General features: G+C 39.1%; 2 protein-coding genes across 4 annotated transcripts; both read right to left on the bottom strand.

Annotated features, from left to right (window-relative positions):
• Positions 1–237: 237 nt before the first annotated feature.
• On the bottom strand, positions 238–6,294 carry psma2a (proteasome 20S subunit alpha 2a). The gene is made up of 8 exons (XM_084357745.1): positions 6,241–6,294; positions 5,635–5,711; positions 4,817–4,949; positions 3,197–3,319; positions 3,003–3,084; positions 2,817–2,890; positions 1,253–1,310; positions 238–1,154 (listed from the first exon to the last, which is right to left on the bottom strand). The coding sequence occupies exons 1-8, from the start codon at positions 6,279–6,281 to the stop codon at positions 1,038–1,040; spliced, it is 705 nt and encodes a 234-aa protein (XP_084213871.1). The 5' UTR covers positions 6,282–6,294; the 3' UTR covers positions 238–1,037.
• LOC311260192 (ubiquitin carboxyl-terminal hydrolase 36-like) lies at positions 6,258–14,897 on the bottom strand. Of its 3 annotated transcripts, none has more exons than XM_084357744.1 (14): positions 14,714–14,897; positions 14,507–14,556; positions 13,916–14,134; positions 13,036–13,257; positions 12,502–12,909; positions 12,259–12,390; positions 12,017–12,140; positions 11,773–11,924; positions 11,530–11,629; positions 11,327–11,406; positions 11,089–11,212; positions 10,898–10,952; positions 10,636–10,805; positions 6,258–6,301 (listed from the first exon to the last, which is right to left on the bottom strand). In XM_084357744.1, the coding sequence occupies exons 1-13, from the start codon at positions 14,741–14,743 to the stop codon at positions 10,642–10,644; spliced, it is 1,860 nt and encodes a 619-aa protein (XP_084213870.1). In that variant the 5' UTR covers positions 14,744–14,897; the 3' UTR covers positions 6,258–6,301; positions 10,636–10,641. The 3 variants fall into 3 exon arrangements, 2 of the variants coding, with proteins under 2 accessions (XP_084213870.1, XP_084213869.1); XR_014622974.1 differs by lacking the exon at positions 6,258–6,301 and adding an exon at positions 8,095–9,798 and having other exon boundaries at positions 10,315–10,805; XM_084357743.1 differs by lacking the exon at positions 6,258–6,301 and having other exon boundaries at positions 10,128–10,805.
• Between the last annotated feature and the right edge of the window lie 258 nt (positions 14,898–15,155).

Below are 15,155 nucleotides of genomic sequence, written 5' to 3'. Positions count from 1 at the left end.
ATATGTTTAGACATTACACAGGCGGAAGAATATGTATAAAATTTGAAAAGGTGTTCCGGTTGATGTTAAAGCGCGCTCTGCTCCAAACTGCTTACTAGCGCGCGCTTATTATGTAAATAGTCCACGGACTGACAGCGTGCTCCTCCTGCAAATCATGCTGCAAATGCTTAACAATAAAACTGCTTCAAACTGCCATTTTCAATCACTAGTATATCAATTCAAAACACAGAGTCAACATCAACTCATCAGCTTTTATTTTGAATAAGTGACAGATAACCGGACAGAAAATACAAACTCTAGAAATGTTTCTAGCTTGAAAAAAAGAAAAGTACTTTGTGTAAAACTGCTGTACAGGCGACTAGATCCTGACCGTGAAATCTCAAAACTTATTATTGCATCCTCCATGCTTGCTCCCTATTTTCTGATCCTCCTTTCTGGTGTGTAATAATCTATAATTCTGTCAGAATTTATTTATTTTGCTTTTTTGCACCCAAAGACCATTTCTCACAATAGTTAAAGCCAATTGAATTTCAAAAAAATGCATAAACAACCGTGCTTCATTTGTGAACTGAAAGCATTGCCCTTTGCAACAGTAATGACAAATGAGGAGGCAATGAAATATTTGAGATTTCCCTGATCAGAGCCCACATTCCTTTTCATATGCACAGTAGGCAACAGCCACATTTCACAGTAACGGGATATGAGTTTGAAAACAAAGCCAATGTTATGTTATAACATGAGTGATGAAGTTTGGTCAATGCAGTTGTGAGGGGCAGTCACATTAGCTGCACACACACTAAAACGCTGTCACTGTAAGTGAATAGGACTGTTCTGATTCTGCCAGATCATGTTAATAATCTTGAAGTTATAAAGTTACGGTGAGCATTCTTTTATGTTCTCTTCACCAAAACACAATGTGCCCAAACTCTGGCTGAATAACTGAGGTTACTAAACTGTGTCATGAGACTGTTGGCTACTGTGCTGATGCCTTTGTCTTGAAATGTGGCCTGAAAGCCCCGTCATCAGGAAGGATGTGATCACGCAATGGCTGCCAGGTAGTCTTTCACCTCCGCTGGGGTGAGTCTTTTGAAGCCAGCCTCGTTGCAGATCCCCACCTCAATGTTCTCCTCTGTCATCTGACCCTCAAAGCTCTCCTAAAACACAAAGGCAGAGGAGTGTAGATGACTGATAAAAAAAGGAGACCAATTGTATCTGTAAAGATAATTTCTAAGGTATTTTACAAACAACACACCTTCAACGTCAAGATGGCTGTGTGGATGGCATCTTCCAATTCCAGATCATTGTTATACCTGGAAAACAAAACATAGTGGTCATCTTACAATTTGTAGCCCTTTTCACAAAGAGACTCCGCATTATCCCCGCAACAAAGGCTCACTCTTGGGGAGGGATGCTGATTTCTTGGGGGAAAGTTCACTTAAGTCTCGGTCGGGAGGGCTCACAGTCGCAGTATTTCTTTTCAATTCAAGTTGCGAGAGTCAGTAACATTAACAACACAATAGTGGAAGGTGACAAAGACACAGTGAGTTGAAGTTTTTCGCTCTAAATCACGTCACATAATCACCGCCATTCAACTGCAGGAGCCCTCTGGCTCTGCTGCCGGGGACAGACACTGTTTTCCGGGCAGAAATGTGATGAAGAGTCGGTAGGACAGACAGGATGACAGACACTTTTCCACGTATGGATGCAATATTTTTTTCCTCATATAAGTTGCCAAAGACACTACCTGCTACCTCATTACTGTTGTTTGATCCTGAAAGGTTGCTTTGTGGGTTGAAGTGTGGATCATTTCTCTTTTATTTGATGAGTGAAGGATTCTGTTTAGCTGTCAGATTGTGAACACCATCATACCAACACACCCCTGTTCCGCGCCTCCGGCTTTACCATTCACACAGACACTGCCTCTGGAGGCGTATCAGAGCCTCAGCGAAACTGTCCCCCCTCTCTGCATCTGTAACTTTCACACAGACGAGGCGAGGCGCATGATTCCCGCACTGAAAGGGCAGTGTGAATTGGGCTTATGTAGTGTGTATCAAGTAGAAGAACTGTAAAAAATGTGAGAGCCCACCCGACCAAATATGTGCAGTCAAGATGTTATAATGTGAACTTCTTGAACAATATTCCAGGACCCAAAACTGAGTTTGGGGGATTTTGAATGATGCCCTTTTTGACATAAGAAATAATTAGAGAGCCTGGGTGAGACAAAATTCACTCCATTTATAATCAGTTGCTGGGAAGACGAATCATGTGAATCAGATTATGCACCCTGGGCCTTCTGCAAAACTAAATAACTTTTCCATAACTCTGTAAAGCAACTACAATCCTGGCTCATCCTCTGCGTCCCAACTACAAATTTGGTAGATAGTAAAGATTCTCTTCAGCCTAATTTATACATCAAACTGCTGCTTCAATTGTATCTGCACCTATAATTAAATTATCTCAAACTGTAGGAATGCTGTTCTTTTTCTTTGTTTTTCACATTTATCTGTGGTGTTTCCATTCAAACTTTGCTCAAAAGGCACGAGTATGGCCAAAAAAAATAATATTTGAATGTATATTTTTTCCCCCTCTTAAAATACTAAAAATACTACAACACATACTCGTTTTACACCCGTGTATGATCATTGATATAACCATCATAGACATACAGTCACTCATGCTGTGGGAGATTGGACACTGAATGTCAAAAACAACAAGTGCCATGCTCAGCCCATAGATCAAAATGCACATCTATACACATGCTGCTCATAACATTACTTATTCATTATTCAGAAATGCCTTTAATTGTCAAATCTTACCTTTTTTCAAGGAATGTTTTTCCGTTAACGTAGTTCTTTCCCATGGCTGTGGCTTTCCATGCAAAATATGCACCCTGCCAGTCAAAAAACAGAAGAATGAAAATACAGAAAATGTGCAACTTACTACAATACTTTAAGAAAGGGCAGAATTGTAACAGGTATTGGCAGGTTTGTAATACAACATACAGAGGGGTCTGACTGGAAGAGGTAGGGGTGGTCTTCATCCCATCCAGCTATCAGCAATGAAACGCCAAATGGACGCACTCCACTGGAAGAAAAAAAACATCAGAGACTGAATCTAAAACTTCTGACTGAATACATCTTCCCTCGGAAATATAAGCATGATGTGTGTGTATTGGTGCGTCTCTTTGTATACCCACCCAGACTGTGTGTACTCTTGCATTACAGAGGCCACTCTCTGGACAAGCTGGCCTGTGGGGATTGGCTCCTGGTAAACCAGGAAGTACTGTTGTGCCAATTTCCGGGCTCGCCGCACCAAAACCCTGCATGAATGACAACTCATTAATTATCTGAGCATGTGAGGTTCGGAAGACATACATAAACTTTATTTTAATCTTGTGCACGCAGGAAATGGATACTCACCACCTCGAAGAATTAAACCCATAAATATAGTGTGTTTGTGTCCGCATAAGGCATGGTACTACATTTAAGCTCAACTCACCAGCACTGAAGAAAAATTAGCCCCTGAGATAATTCCACTACAAACACTTTAGGCTGTCATGAGTACAAACTAGCCTCCACCAAGATATTTGGTTTCTTTTATCACAAATATCCCTTTTCAGCAGGTGACTGTAACCTCTCAACAGACGAGAGAAAACGAAACACAAAGCCAGAAATCAATCTGAAAACTTTATGATATGCTATGCAAATTTGTTGACAAAGTAAAATACACTACTCAGAATTAGTTAGAAATATTGGGATATTTTTGTGTTTCATGTGATTGTTAATTCTGTGACATATGTGGATCTTTATCTTGTGTTTTGTGAATATTTTTTGGCTCCAAAAATAACATGACACATTTCATTTGACTTTAATTGCATAACCACGCACATATGCACCAGTATCCCAATATCCCTAAGTAATTTTGAGTAGTGCATATCCATTTACTGAACTGTTAAAACGTGCAAATCCTCAAACATAATCATTTACAGTAGATTGGATAAGGCAAGGCATATTGTTGCTTAAACTGCTAATTGGGGTGTCATGTTTCTCCACACCCATGATTGAATTTGACTTTTTGATAATAAAAAAAGGTCAGGCTTTGATTTGATATTCCACATTTTTTTTTCATACCTGACAGCTATGCCATTGTTAGACTACTGCACCTGGGTTTGTAAAGATCAAGAGATCACTGGATTTGATGTCCTGACAACTGTCATTTACATTTTGAAATGCTTCTTTAAAAAGATATAAGTATTTTACAACGATAGTTTGACTTTATCCTAGTGGCTTTTTAGAGGTTAGGTCTTTGCAAGTTCAAATAATATTCACCAAAAATAAAGATTACAGAGTTCAACATAAAACACCACCCTTCAGTGATTCAACAACAAACAACAAAAGATAGAAAATCGTGTAATAAAGTTTTGTTTCTCAAATTTGTCCTAAGTAACAAACAATAAAGGATCTCTTGGAATGTTTCCAATTCAGTTTATCCCCCATGAGTAAACCTTCTTCTCAAAAAATAAAATAAAATACAATTTTTAAATAACTCCAGTATGGTCAGGTAATTGTGTTTGTGCACACAGGATACGTGTCGTAAGCTAGCTGTGTCGTCATTGAAGTACTGTTTGTTTTTTTTTCCTTCTGACCCATGCAAGTAGGCATTGATTGCTGCTAATGAACAATCTAGGTGCAGTCCATTTTCACTTTTTTCTGTTCTGTATTTGGAAACAATCACAAAAACATCCAGTCTAAAGTCAGGAAAGAGCCCTAAACTGCTGGCTTACAGTTTGTCTCTCAAACACAGAAATAATCCCCACCTGTAGTCAGGCCCCATGCCGCTGTAGACCATGCCAATGTGTTTAGTGATAGGCTCCACTTTGTGGACACTCTGCTCATCATACAGAATGGACTTTTGTTTCTTCTCTGTGGCCAAGACAACTCCATTGGAAGCTGAAAACCAAAGACAATATCACAATTAGTGTCTTCACCCATCCTAACCCATGATCATTTTTATAACCAGCTTCAACTGTGTAATCTTGTGCATGGTCTTCAAGGATGCTGGTGCCTATTTAGGTTGTCCCATTGTTTTGTCTAAGGTCAGAGGATGTCTCTCAGTGTACAGATTGTAAAGTCCACTGAGGTAGTGTGATTGTGATTTTGGGCTATATAAATAAAATTGATTTGATTAGATAAATGTAGTTATTTTATTTATTTATTTACTTATTTGAAAGGGACAGTGCACAGCTTCTTAGCTGTACCAGAGGTACAGACAGAGAGGCAAAAGTACAGCATGGTATTAGTTTACCACGCTGAATCTGTGTTTCTTTATAGTTTAAAATCCTGTAAGTCGCACTGCCCAGTGCACTTGCATTAATCAATGGTAAAGTTGTGAGAAATATCTATAGAGGTGGCAATTTATGCAATTTCAGATGATACAACTGTTCAGTCTTGTTGCATCCTCTGATAATAATCAGACATCACACTAATGTGGTTTATTATCCAAATTAAAAACAAGGCATTGATTATAAGGCATTACAAACCAATCAATACAATAGTATTCTAAGGGCCGTGGCCCACATTAGCTCCAAAAAACAGTTAAATATGCTCCAATGTTTCGAGGACTCAGGAATCATACCTTTGATGCCAACTGAGGGTGCTCCGGCTGCTACCGCTGCCAGGGCATACTCTATCTGGACCAGTTTACCCGAAGGGCTGCAGGAAGAAACACATGATGCTGCTTACTAAACTGTGAGGCAGGGGGAAATTAACTAAACTATTTGTAACAACAACTACTGTGGTTTAAACAATCTAATTCAGCGTTTAACTATTCACGAAGACGAAACTGAAAGCACAGCTAAAACAACTGACTCATCTGAGCTAACTTAGCTAAGCTAGTCCATTGAACATTAGCATGCAAAACTGAACTGTTTCGGGCTATTCAACAACAGGCTCAAAAATAAAACAATTTAGGGAGTTTATGTGCTCGATATGAGAAGCAAAGTTTGTCTTATCTGTTTCATTTAAAACACGTTTCGGGACATGCTAACAGTTAACGTTAGCCGATTCATTTATACCCGGCAATGACAGTGCATCAAGTCCAGACGGCTCACAAAACATTACTTTCCTGTCAAACTGGGAAACCATGCATACGCGTTATCAAACTGCTATTCAACAACAACGTCTACATGCCGATCATTCAGAGTCCCTATTCAAATTTCTGGACAATTTTGACAAAGTTTACCTAAATGTGGTGAGAGAGAAACTGTAGCCTCGTTCCGCCATCTTGTTTTTCTTCTTCTACTCTGTGAGGACGGAAGACTCGTAAATCAACTTAAGAGTGTATACTGCCACCTACAGACATGAATTAACCCTCTACCACAGGCCCTTCAAACCAAACAAGATTTAGATATTGTAGCCTAATTATACTATACAAAAAAAAGGTAAAATCTTGAAATAAATTAGTAAAAATATCAAATCTGTATCACCCCAAATTAAAGTTTAGCAGCTGATATATTGCCCCCTGCTGATCTATTGGTCTGGCTATTGCTTGAACGCATCCACTGTTAATGTATTGGGCTTGACTAAGGACCAGTGTAGTTTGTGGTGCTGTTGAACTGTGCAATCACAACTGAAACTGCAATGAGATAACTTTAAAATAAAAATAGTAGGCTTACAAAGCTTGATTAATTTGTAAATATGTAGCTTGATCGGTGTTTCAGAGGATTGTTATGTTTTTATTTTCATCTGCTAAGTACTGACAGTGAAAACAGGTGTCCATCATTAGGTCTTCTAAGCAGTGAGTGACGGAGCAGTGACACGTTGAGGAAGGAAGGGTAAAACTGTTTAGCAGTAAATGACTTCCTGTAAGAAGTCCTGAGACCTGTACAATGAAGTCAGTTCAACATAACCAAGGTATTCTTCCGTTATCGGGCTTCACTAATAAACGCAATCACATTAAGCTTTCACACGAATGATGGTTATCAACTCCGGAGCCGCCCCCAACTAAATGCACCACCCACCTCTGCACCGGCAGTATGGGGCTGGGATTAGATAAATCGACACTGCTTCATACTCCTTTTCGAACAGGTAATTAGAATTGACTCTTTTCTTATGCATTTTTCTTTTGTTGGTTTGTTTGTTTCTGGTCTTTAAAAAAGGAAAGTATCAAGGAATCAAGGAAAGTAACAATATAAACCAGCAGACAATGCATTTACTGTAAACAAGTTGATTATTTTAATATGAAATGTGCAAAAGTGCAGAACAGTCAACTACAAATAAATTGTTTCTTACGTAGAAATAATAAATATTAAGTATTCAAATGTAATTAAAATGCAAAGGTAAAAAAATTATGTACAACAATTTGAAATAAATGAAATAGAAACTTAAATAATGACATAAAAAGAACTGGGTGAAATGGAACCTGTGTGGAAATTATTAAGCCAGTAGTATGGACTTGTCAGCCCATTAAAATAATAACAAAATATGTTGTTTTTCTTTTGTATATTTACTACTAATACAACATATCACACACACAAAAGATATTTTTTTATCAACCTTTCATGTGTGACACTTCAAGAGCTGTTGGGGGGGCCCAAGCAACCGCTTAGTTCGCTTATTGCTTGGGCCGGCCCTGATCAACTCAATAACTCAACCCAGGTTTTCCACATCGAGTCACGAGGGCACAAGTAGATCTGAATTACATTGTGTATTACATTAAATTAAAATATTGCTTAGATGCATTCTTATGACGTGTGTGACAGTTTTAGCCCAATTCTTTCAAATGGACTTTACTGGACTACTCAAAAACATAACTCACAGTGGTACTGTCATCTTACAAGTCGTCTTAGCAAGTACAATGTTTAAGTGTTTCAATCGGTCTCTGTTGTAAAATGATATCGCTTTTTAAAAAAAAAGCATAACGAAATGGTCAGAAGGCTGTGTTCTTATAAGTGTTGATCTGTTACCTCGAACACAACCTCAGTAAGAAGTGTTGTAGTCCTGAAATCTAAGTTAACCCTTAAAATACCTTAGTAACTACAAATCCTAGCCAATCATATATTTCTGTACCTGAGTAATTAAATTCCTGAGATAGGTATATTGTAGTAATCAAGTCAATTTTATTTAGATAGTCACAATAGAAGTAATGACAGAGCAGGTCTAGATTGTGCTCTAATATACAGAGACCCAACATTTGTGTTACATGTCATCTTGGACAACGGCTCTCATCCACTCCATGACGTGGTGTTCAGCCACAGGAGTACATTCAACACTAGACTGATCCCACCAAGATGCACCACAGAGAGCCACAGGAAATCATTCCTGCCTGTGGCTATCAAACTGTTTAATTCCTCACTCTGAGTGCGGCATTATTGCTTTTCTGTATATATGTACATTTCTTGTATTTTTGTTTTGTTTTTGTTGATATTGATATTCTTATTATTCTTATTATTCTTATTACTATTATTATTATTATTATTATAATTTCTGCATATTCTGAACTTTGAATGGGAGCAGCTGTAACACAAACACTTTCCCCTCTGGGATAATAAAGTATTTCTGATTCTGATTCTGATCCTGATTTGCCCATGAGCAAGCACTTGGCAACAGTGGTGAGGAAAAACTGCCTTTTAACGGGCAGAAACCTCAGAGCAGACCCGGGCTCAAGATGGGCGGCCATCTGCCTTGACCGGTTGGGTCAAGGGGGAGAAAGACAGAAGGGTGGGGATACTAATTTTGTCCTGAAATCCAGTAAACCTGGGCCCAATATTTACTCTGTGGGAATTGTTTCCATAATGTTGTCAGACACAACTTCAGCCTGTCAGTGGCAAAAAAAAACTTTGGCGTCTGGAGCGATTGTAGCTGTGTCGAGGTTGCCAGCTGAAGTGTCGCTTCAGCTGGCAGCTGCAACACGGCTGCAATGGCTACCCGGATAGCAAGATTGTACCAGAAACATTAATCCGGCCCACCTACTGCATGGAATGATGGCACTTGTGCGGCCAACTACTGTTTGCCAGATCTGAGCCACAGTTCATTCCTAGTCTGGTGGGCTGGATCTGGCCAGTTCTGGTTCATTCAATTCACGCTTGGCTGACATGTGGCCATGGTATGGCCTGCTTGTGGCTCAGATCTGGCAAACAGGAGTGGCCTCTGAAATCTTGCGACATGTGAGTTGTTGCAGGAAGATGACGGTGTAAACATGAGTCAGAGTTGAGAGCAAGACCTTTCCTTGAATGAGACTTCTGTGTGTGCTTGTTTTTGTCATTGACAGGCTGAGATTGTTATTCCAAGTGTCTGACAACATGACGGAAATGATACCTACGCAGATAGACCATTAATAAAAGTGTAAGTTCCTTAGCGAGACTTATTAAACAAAAAGGTCTTTCTCCAAGGGACTTGTTTCTGTAATGTTGTCAGTAGTTAAGAATGATGATTTATACCTACCAAAACTTTTGGAATTGTTCGAGCAAAAGTGTCTTGATAGTTCTTGCTTTTGCCACTGACAGACAGAGGTTGTTATTTTAAGTGTCTGTCAAAATTATGGAAACAATTTCTATGGAGATAGACCTTTGATGAAAGTGCAAGATCCTTTTAGTTACCAGAAACACAAGTCACGTTCAGGGAGAAGTGTCGCTCTGGAATCTCATAAATGAGCAGTAACAGTTATTGCCTCAATAGGGATTAATAAAGTTATCTATCTATCTATCTATCTATCTATCTATCTATCTATCTATGTATGTATGTATGTGTGTATCTATCTATCTATCTATCTATCTATCTATCTATCTATCTATCTATCTATCTGTCTACCTATCTGTCTGTCTATCTATCTATCTATCTATCTATCTATCTATCTATCTATCTATCTATCTATCCATCCATCTATGTATCTATGTATCTATCTATCTATGTATCTATCTATCTATCTATCTATCTATCTATCTATCTATCTATCTGTCTGTCTATCTATCTGTCTGTCTGTCTGTCTGTCTGTCTACCTATCTGTCTGTCTATCTGTCTGTCCGTCCGTCCGTCCGTCCGTCCGTCCATCCATCCATCCATCCACCTATCTATCTATCTATCTATCTATCTATCTATCTATCTATCTATGTATGTATGTATGTATGTATCTATGTATGTATCTATCTATGTATGTATGTATGTATGTATGTGTGTATGTATCTATCTATCTATCTATCTATCTATCTGTCTGTCTATCTATCTATCTATCTATCTATCTATCTATCTATCTATGTATCTATCTATCCATCTATGTATCTATCTATCTATCTATCTATCTATCTATCTATCTATCTACTTGTGTTTCTGGCAATGAAAACAGATCTTATTATTACTGTCAGACAATTAGTATCCATCCATCCATCCATCCATCCATCCATCATCAATCCATCCATCCATCCATCCATCCATCTATGTTCTTCTTTTTTCAAGTATGAATCATTTACACATCAAAACATGTAAATATAGGGCCCAGGTTTAAAAATACTGGAATTTCCCTCCCTCTTTTCTGTCCTCTCCAATTTTCCCCCATTTCTCTGACTACAGATTCTTCTGGTGGATGATGTTCGCCGGGTTACTCCTTATCGCTGCTTCCTGTGCGGCAGGTCTGTATTCCCACCATCTTCTACTGTTGTTTCTCGTAGAACAGAACGTATGCTGTTTTCTGCCGCCGTTGACAGACCGATTCGCCGGTTCTCTCCTTGACAATGTTGTCATTGTATGTGAGCCAGCCATCTGTCATGTCACCTGATTCCTGCTGTCGAAAAGCGCCGTCACAGATGTAATGGCCTGAAAGGACAGGACGAATATTTGTTAGAAGAAGTCGGCTGCTTGAACCTGGAGTCTCATTTTTACCATGCCAAACAGAACTGAAAACTTACCACAACTAGCTGAGGAGCCAAAATGGCTGATGACGCTCGCAAGAGAGTAGCGAATCTGCAAAAAAATAATTACTAACAATTACTACACATATAGATATATTTCATTTGACTGCAGGTCCTGTATATTGCTCCAGAAAACAAAGCTGTTAGAGAGTAAAGACTGCTTTTTATTTACTGAACATCATGTTTACCTGTTCAGTGATGTTCGAGTCAGAATCTAGCACTAGCTCCCTTGATAAATCGACCTGATCGCTCAGCTTCTTCAGTTTGTTGGATTGGCTCAGTTTAAATCTCTGCAGCTGGATGATCAATACACTGTTGACAGAAAAGAGGTGGAGGAAGAGGGTCAGATCCCAAGTTCACAGAGGAAGACAGAGACAGTTAAGCCTGACATTTGAGTGCACTCTAATAATGGATGATGTTACTCACTTTGGCAGACTCGCGAACGACCACTGCTGTGATGACTCCTGGGTACGACAAGACTCGCATCGATACTCCAACTGGCTCTTCTGCAGGAGGGAACAGGAGCAAAAGGCAGGTTTTAGTTTCACTTTTCTTATGACAAACATTAAGATTTGGTGGTGAGTGAGGACGAAAAAAAATCTCAGTAAATGAGCAGATGTGCAACTTACTTCCAGGTAATTCTGCAGACACTGGCTCACTGAGCCTCTACATGTGATGTCCAGGGACAGGTTTAAGCAATCCTCGACCCTCTTGGATTGCATGCCACATCTGCACAATAAAGGGACAATTCAAATTAAAACGCATGGCTACAGAAATCATGACAACACATCCTGATTGAACGACCTGGAACAAAATCATGCACATAGTCAACATCAGGAATTTCTTCACTGTTTGTGGCTTTGAGTTCATACCTCATGCAGGTCCTGGTACTCAACATCTGGAAAGCTATGTGAGCATCTACGGGGCAGGTGTAGCTCATGCCCAGGTTGAATGCTGCTCGGTACAGATCTACAGACAGAGACTTCATCTCATTCAGCACACAGCTGAGGAACTCAAACGCATCCTGCAGAGAAATGCACAGAACAAAGAGCTTTAGAAGGGGCACATTTGACTTAGTGTGGTGCTATGCTGTGTGTTGTAAATAAAAAGACGGACCTTCTGCTTATCGTCGTTAAACTCGTAGTTCGACTCAGCAATATTTCCTTTAAATGCAGAGAGGACAATTTTTTTCTTCATCTTGTTGCTGGAGAAATGGCAGAGTTCAACTTTCTCAAACAATCTGGAGACAACAAAAGAGGAAAGAATGGAAGATATGAGAGATGTGTATATTGTTAGTATTTGCAGCTAGCAGAGAAACCAAAGAATGATCTGTGTGAGTGTGTGCGGAGATGCTTCACCTCAATAGCTGAGACTGGGGATGAAAACTCCACACCCTCTGCTGATTGTGGACCTCCTGCATGAAATGAGTCAACGTCAGGAGGCCTTGCAGGGTGGAGTTCATGTAGCAAGTCTGGGCGAGGTTGGGGAGCCTTAAACGCAACAAGACAGAGGAGCAAAGTTAGACTGGAGCTCATTTACAAGTAGAAAAACAATAAATGAACGTTCAGTGTGTGTATATGAGTCTCTTTGCAGGTGCTTACCCGAGGCAGACAAGCTCCTCTCTGGAGAGGTGTTTTCTGCTGGCTGAGGGACTTTCAAATATTGATGCTGACATGCTGGTGTTTGATTCGGCCTGTTGAATCCCACCGTGACCTATTGGGGTGAACGGCCTGTATTTAAGAGCATCAGAGGGGAGGATGTCTTCGATGAACACGGCCTCTTGGGCCTTTAGGTTTGAGTCGGTCTTCATAGACTTGACATTTAAATCCATCTTTGTAGACTCGAGGTTCGAGTTTGTTGTCACAGATGGATGTCTTCTGTCAAAACTGTTAGATACATCTTCATTCTGGGGCTGTGGCTCAGTTTCAGCCAAGGCTATACTGTCAGGAGTGGGTGAAGCCTCCTGGACACCAGCTTCTTCACCTTGAAACTCTTTGATGGTGTCAACACTGGTGATAAAGGAAAATACAGACAGGTATTACTCTAGGTTACTCTACTGTCTGGTCCAGTCCAACCATTGAAACCAATTGAGGATATTTGGAATATAATCAATTCAAAGAGCATAATAGGCATACCTCTTTTCTGTAGCAGAAGATGGCAGGTTTGTGTCTTCTGCCACCACTTCTTTTACAGGAGTCTGCTGTGTGGTCTTCTTACGGCCGGCCACCCTATGCAACCAGGAAATCTTCTTAGCCTTCTTCTTGGGAGCCTCAGTTAGGGCTGAGATCGTGGCGGCAGAGGTGGGAGGAGTGTTGGGGACCACAGGGACTTGTTTTGGGTCCTTCTCAGCAATGACACTGGTAATCAAGAGAAAATACAGATATTACTCTACCGTCTGGTCCAGTCAAACCAATGAAACCAAGAACCAATTAAATGAAACCAAGAAGGTAAACAATACACAGTAAGATGAATAACAATTTAATATTCAAGATTCAACTTAAACTTAAGGCAAAGCTTGAGTCAGTGGAGGATAAAGTATTTAGATCATTTCATTAAATTAAAGTAAAGTGAAAGTAAAGTAAGAAAAAATGAATTTCCCTTCTGTAGGGTAAAATAACAAAGTAGCCTAAAATGAAAATACTCCAGTAAAAGTACTTTGAAAATGTACGCATCTTGAGTAGATGTACTAAGTTACTTTCCACCACTGGCCTAGTTTAGGTGGACAATTACTCAAATCGTCAGCTTAAATCAAAGCATGAATATGCCAACATATAATGAAAAGACCTGTATTTGAAATGTTCTTACTGCAGAACAAAGTTGCTAAGTTGGTAATACAACACAAACGAGTGTAAGGGTCAAAACAGCTTCTTTTATCATTATTTCTTTATGTTATTAGTGATAGACCGAAATACATTTAGAAACTTCAATTTCAATTGAGGATATTCAATATCAATAATGACTTCAAAGAGCATAACAGGCATATGTAACACATATGTTAAAAGAAGTAACACATACCTCTTTTCTGTAGCAGAAGATGTCAGGTTTGTGGCTTCTGCCACCACTTCTTTTACAGGAGTCTGCTGTGTCGTTTTCTTACGGCCGACCAACCTATGCAGCCAGGAAGTCCACTTAGTTTTCTTCTTGGGAGCCTCAGTTGGGGTTGGGACCGTGATGGTAGAGGTGGTAGGAGTGTTGGGGACCACAGGGACTTGTTTTGGGTCCTTCTCAACAACACTGGTAATTAAGAGAAAATACAGATGATTATTCAACTGTGTACTGGAGTGAAAAAGCCACTGACGTCTCAGAGCACAGCTGCTGCTGTTAAACATATTATTGGCTCTACTTTTACTAAAAAAGTAATCTGCAATCTGTCAAAATAATCACAAATTGATTTTTGACCATCTAGTGCACCCCTAGACCGAATCTATGAAACTATCCTTGTGTAAATTATCTGGACTTTTATACAATTTTTTGAAAATTATGACAAAAAGTGAGTGTGTATCTATTTCCTATCAAAATAATTAATGAAACAACATACAAAATACCATTAAGAATGAAATGAACATAAATAAATTATAGGAATAAAATTATGAGGCATTAACTTACCTCTTCTGTGGGTTGGAGCTTGACTTGTCTCCAACTTCTCGAGGTTTTTCCTGTTAAAAATACACAAAAACATACACGATTAAATATGACAGACACACGAACAGCTGTTTTACAGAAAAATATAATTAAAAAACACAAAGATTGTCGAAATTCAGAGCCAGTTCTTTCAGTGCACACACTTAAACAGGTTAGGAAATAAACGCATACCTGGTGTCGTCTACGACGTCCACAAGACATCTTTGCGGTGGCTGGAAATTTTCTCAATACTAAATCAATTTTGTTAAGTTTCTGAAAAGCACTTGTCTATCTGGCTGTGATATCCAGTATTTATAAAGTACAATCTAAAGTATTTCTGATTCTGATATCCAAGGTCTGTTTGCAAATGAGTGAATATTTGTTGTAATCTAAAGATGAAAGACAAGAATGTTGTCCCGTCTCCATGAAGCCACATGGAATCATGTCAAAGCGATGGATTTTCTAATAAATTAGAATCAGTCCATCCAGGGAGAATTTCAAAAACAAATAAAAAACTTAATAACAGGTAGTATTTAGTGACATTACTTTTTAATGTACAGAAATATGCTACCAACTGCAGATTTCTTGTTGTTTTTGATGTTTCAAAAGTATTTATTCTATAATATCCAAATTA

The sequence above is a fragment of the Pagrus pagrus genome, assembly GCF_965226575.1.
Source record: "Pagrus pagrus genome assembly, chromosome: 7".
NCBI classification, from domain to species: Eukaryota; Metazoa; Chordata; class Actinopteri; order Spariformes; family Sparidae; genus Pagrus; species Pagrus pagrus.
The sequence above is the reverse complement of the archived record's forward strand: the minus strand, read 5'-3'. Positions and strand labels throughout refer to the sequence as shown.

Coding starts and splice junctions, on each gene's coding strand:
- psma2a (XM_084357745.1), bottom strand. CDS start 6,281: ATGGCGGAACGAGGCTACAGTTTCTCTCTCACCACATTTAG. Junction 4,950..5,634: donor ACCCTCAGTTGGCATCAAAG/GTATGATTCCTG, acceptor TTTGGTTTTCAG/CTTCCAATGGAGTTGTCTTG. Junction 2,891..3,002: donor TCTTCCAGTCAGACCCCTCT/GTATGTTGTATT, acceptor TTTGACTGGCAG/GGTGCATATTTTGCATGGAA.
- LOC311260192 (XM_084357744.1), bottom strand. CDS start 14,743: ATGTCTTGTGGACGTCGTAGACGACACCAG. Junction 12,910..13,035: donor TCTTCTGCTACAGAAAAGAG/GTATGCCTATTA, acceptor CTTTATCACCAG/TGTTGACACCATCAAAGAGT. Junction 12,141..12,258: donor CCCCAGTCTCAGCTATTGAG/GTGAAGCATCTC, acceptor TGTTGTCTCCAG/ATTGTTTGAGAAAGTTGAAC.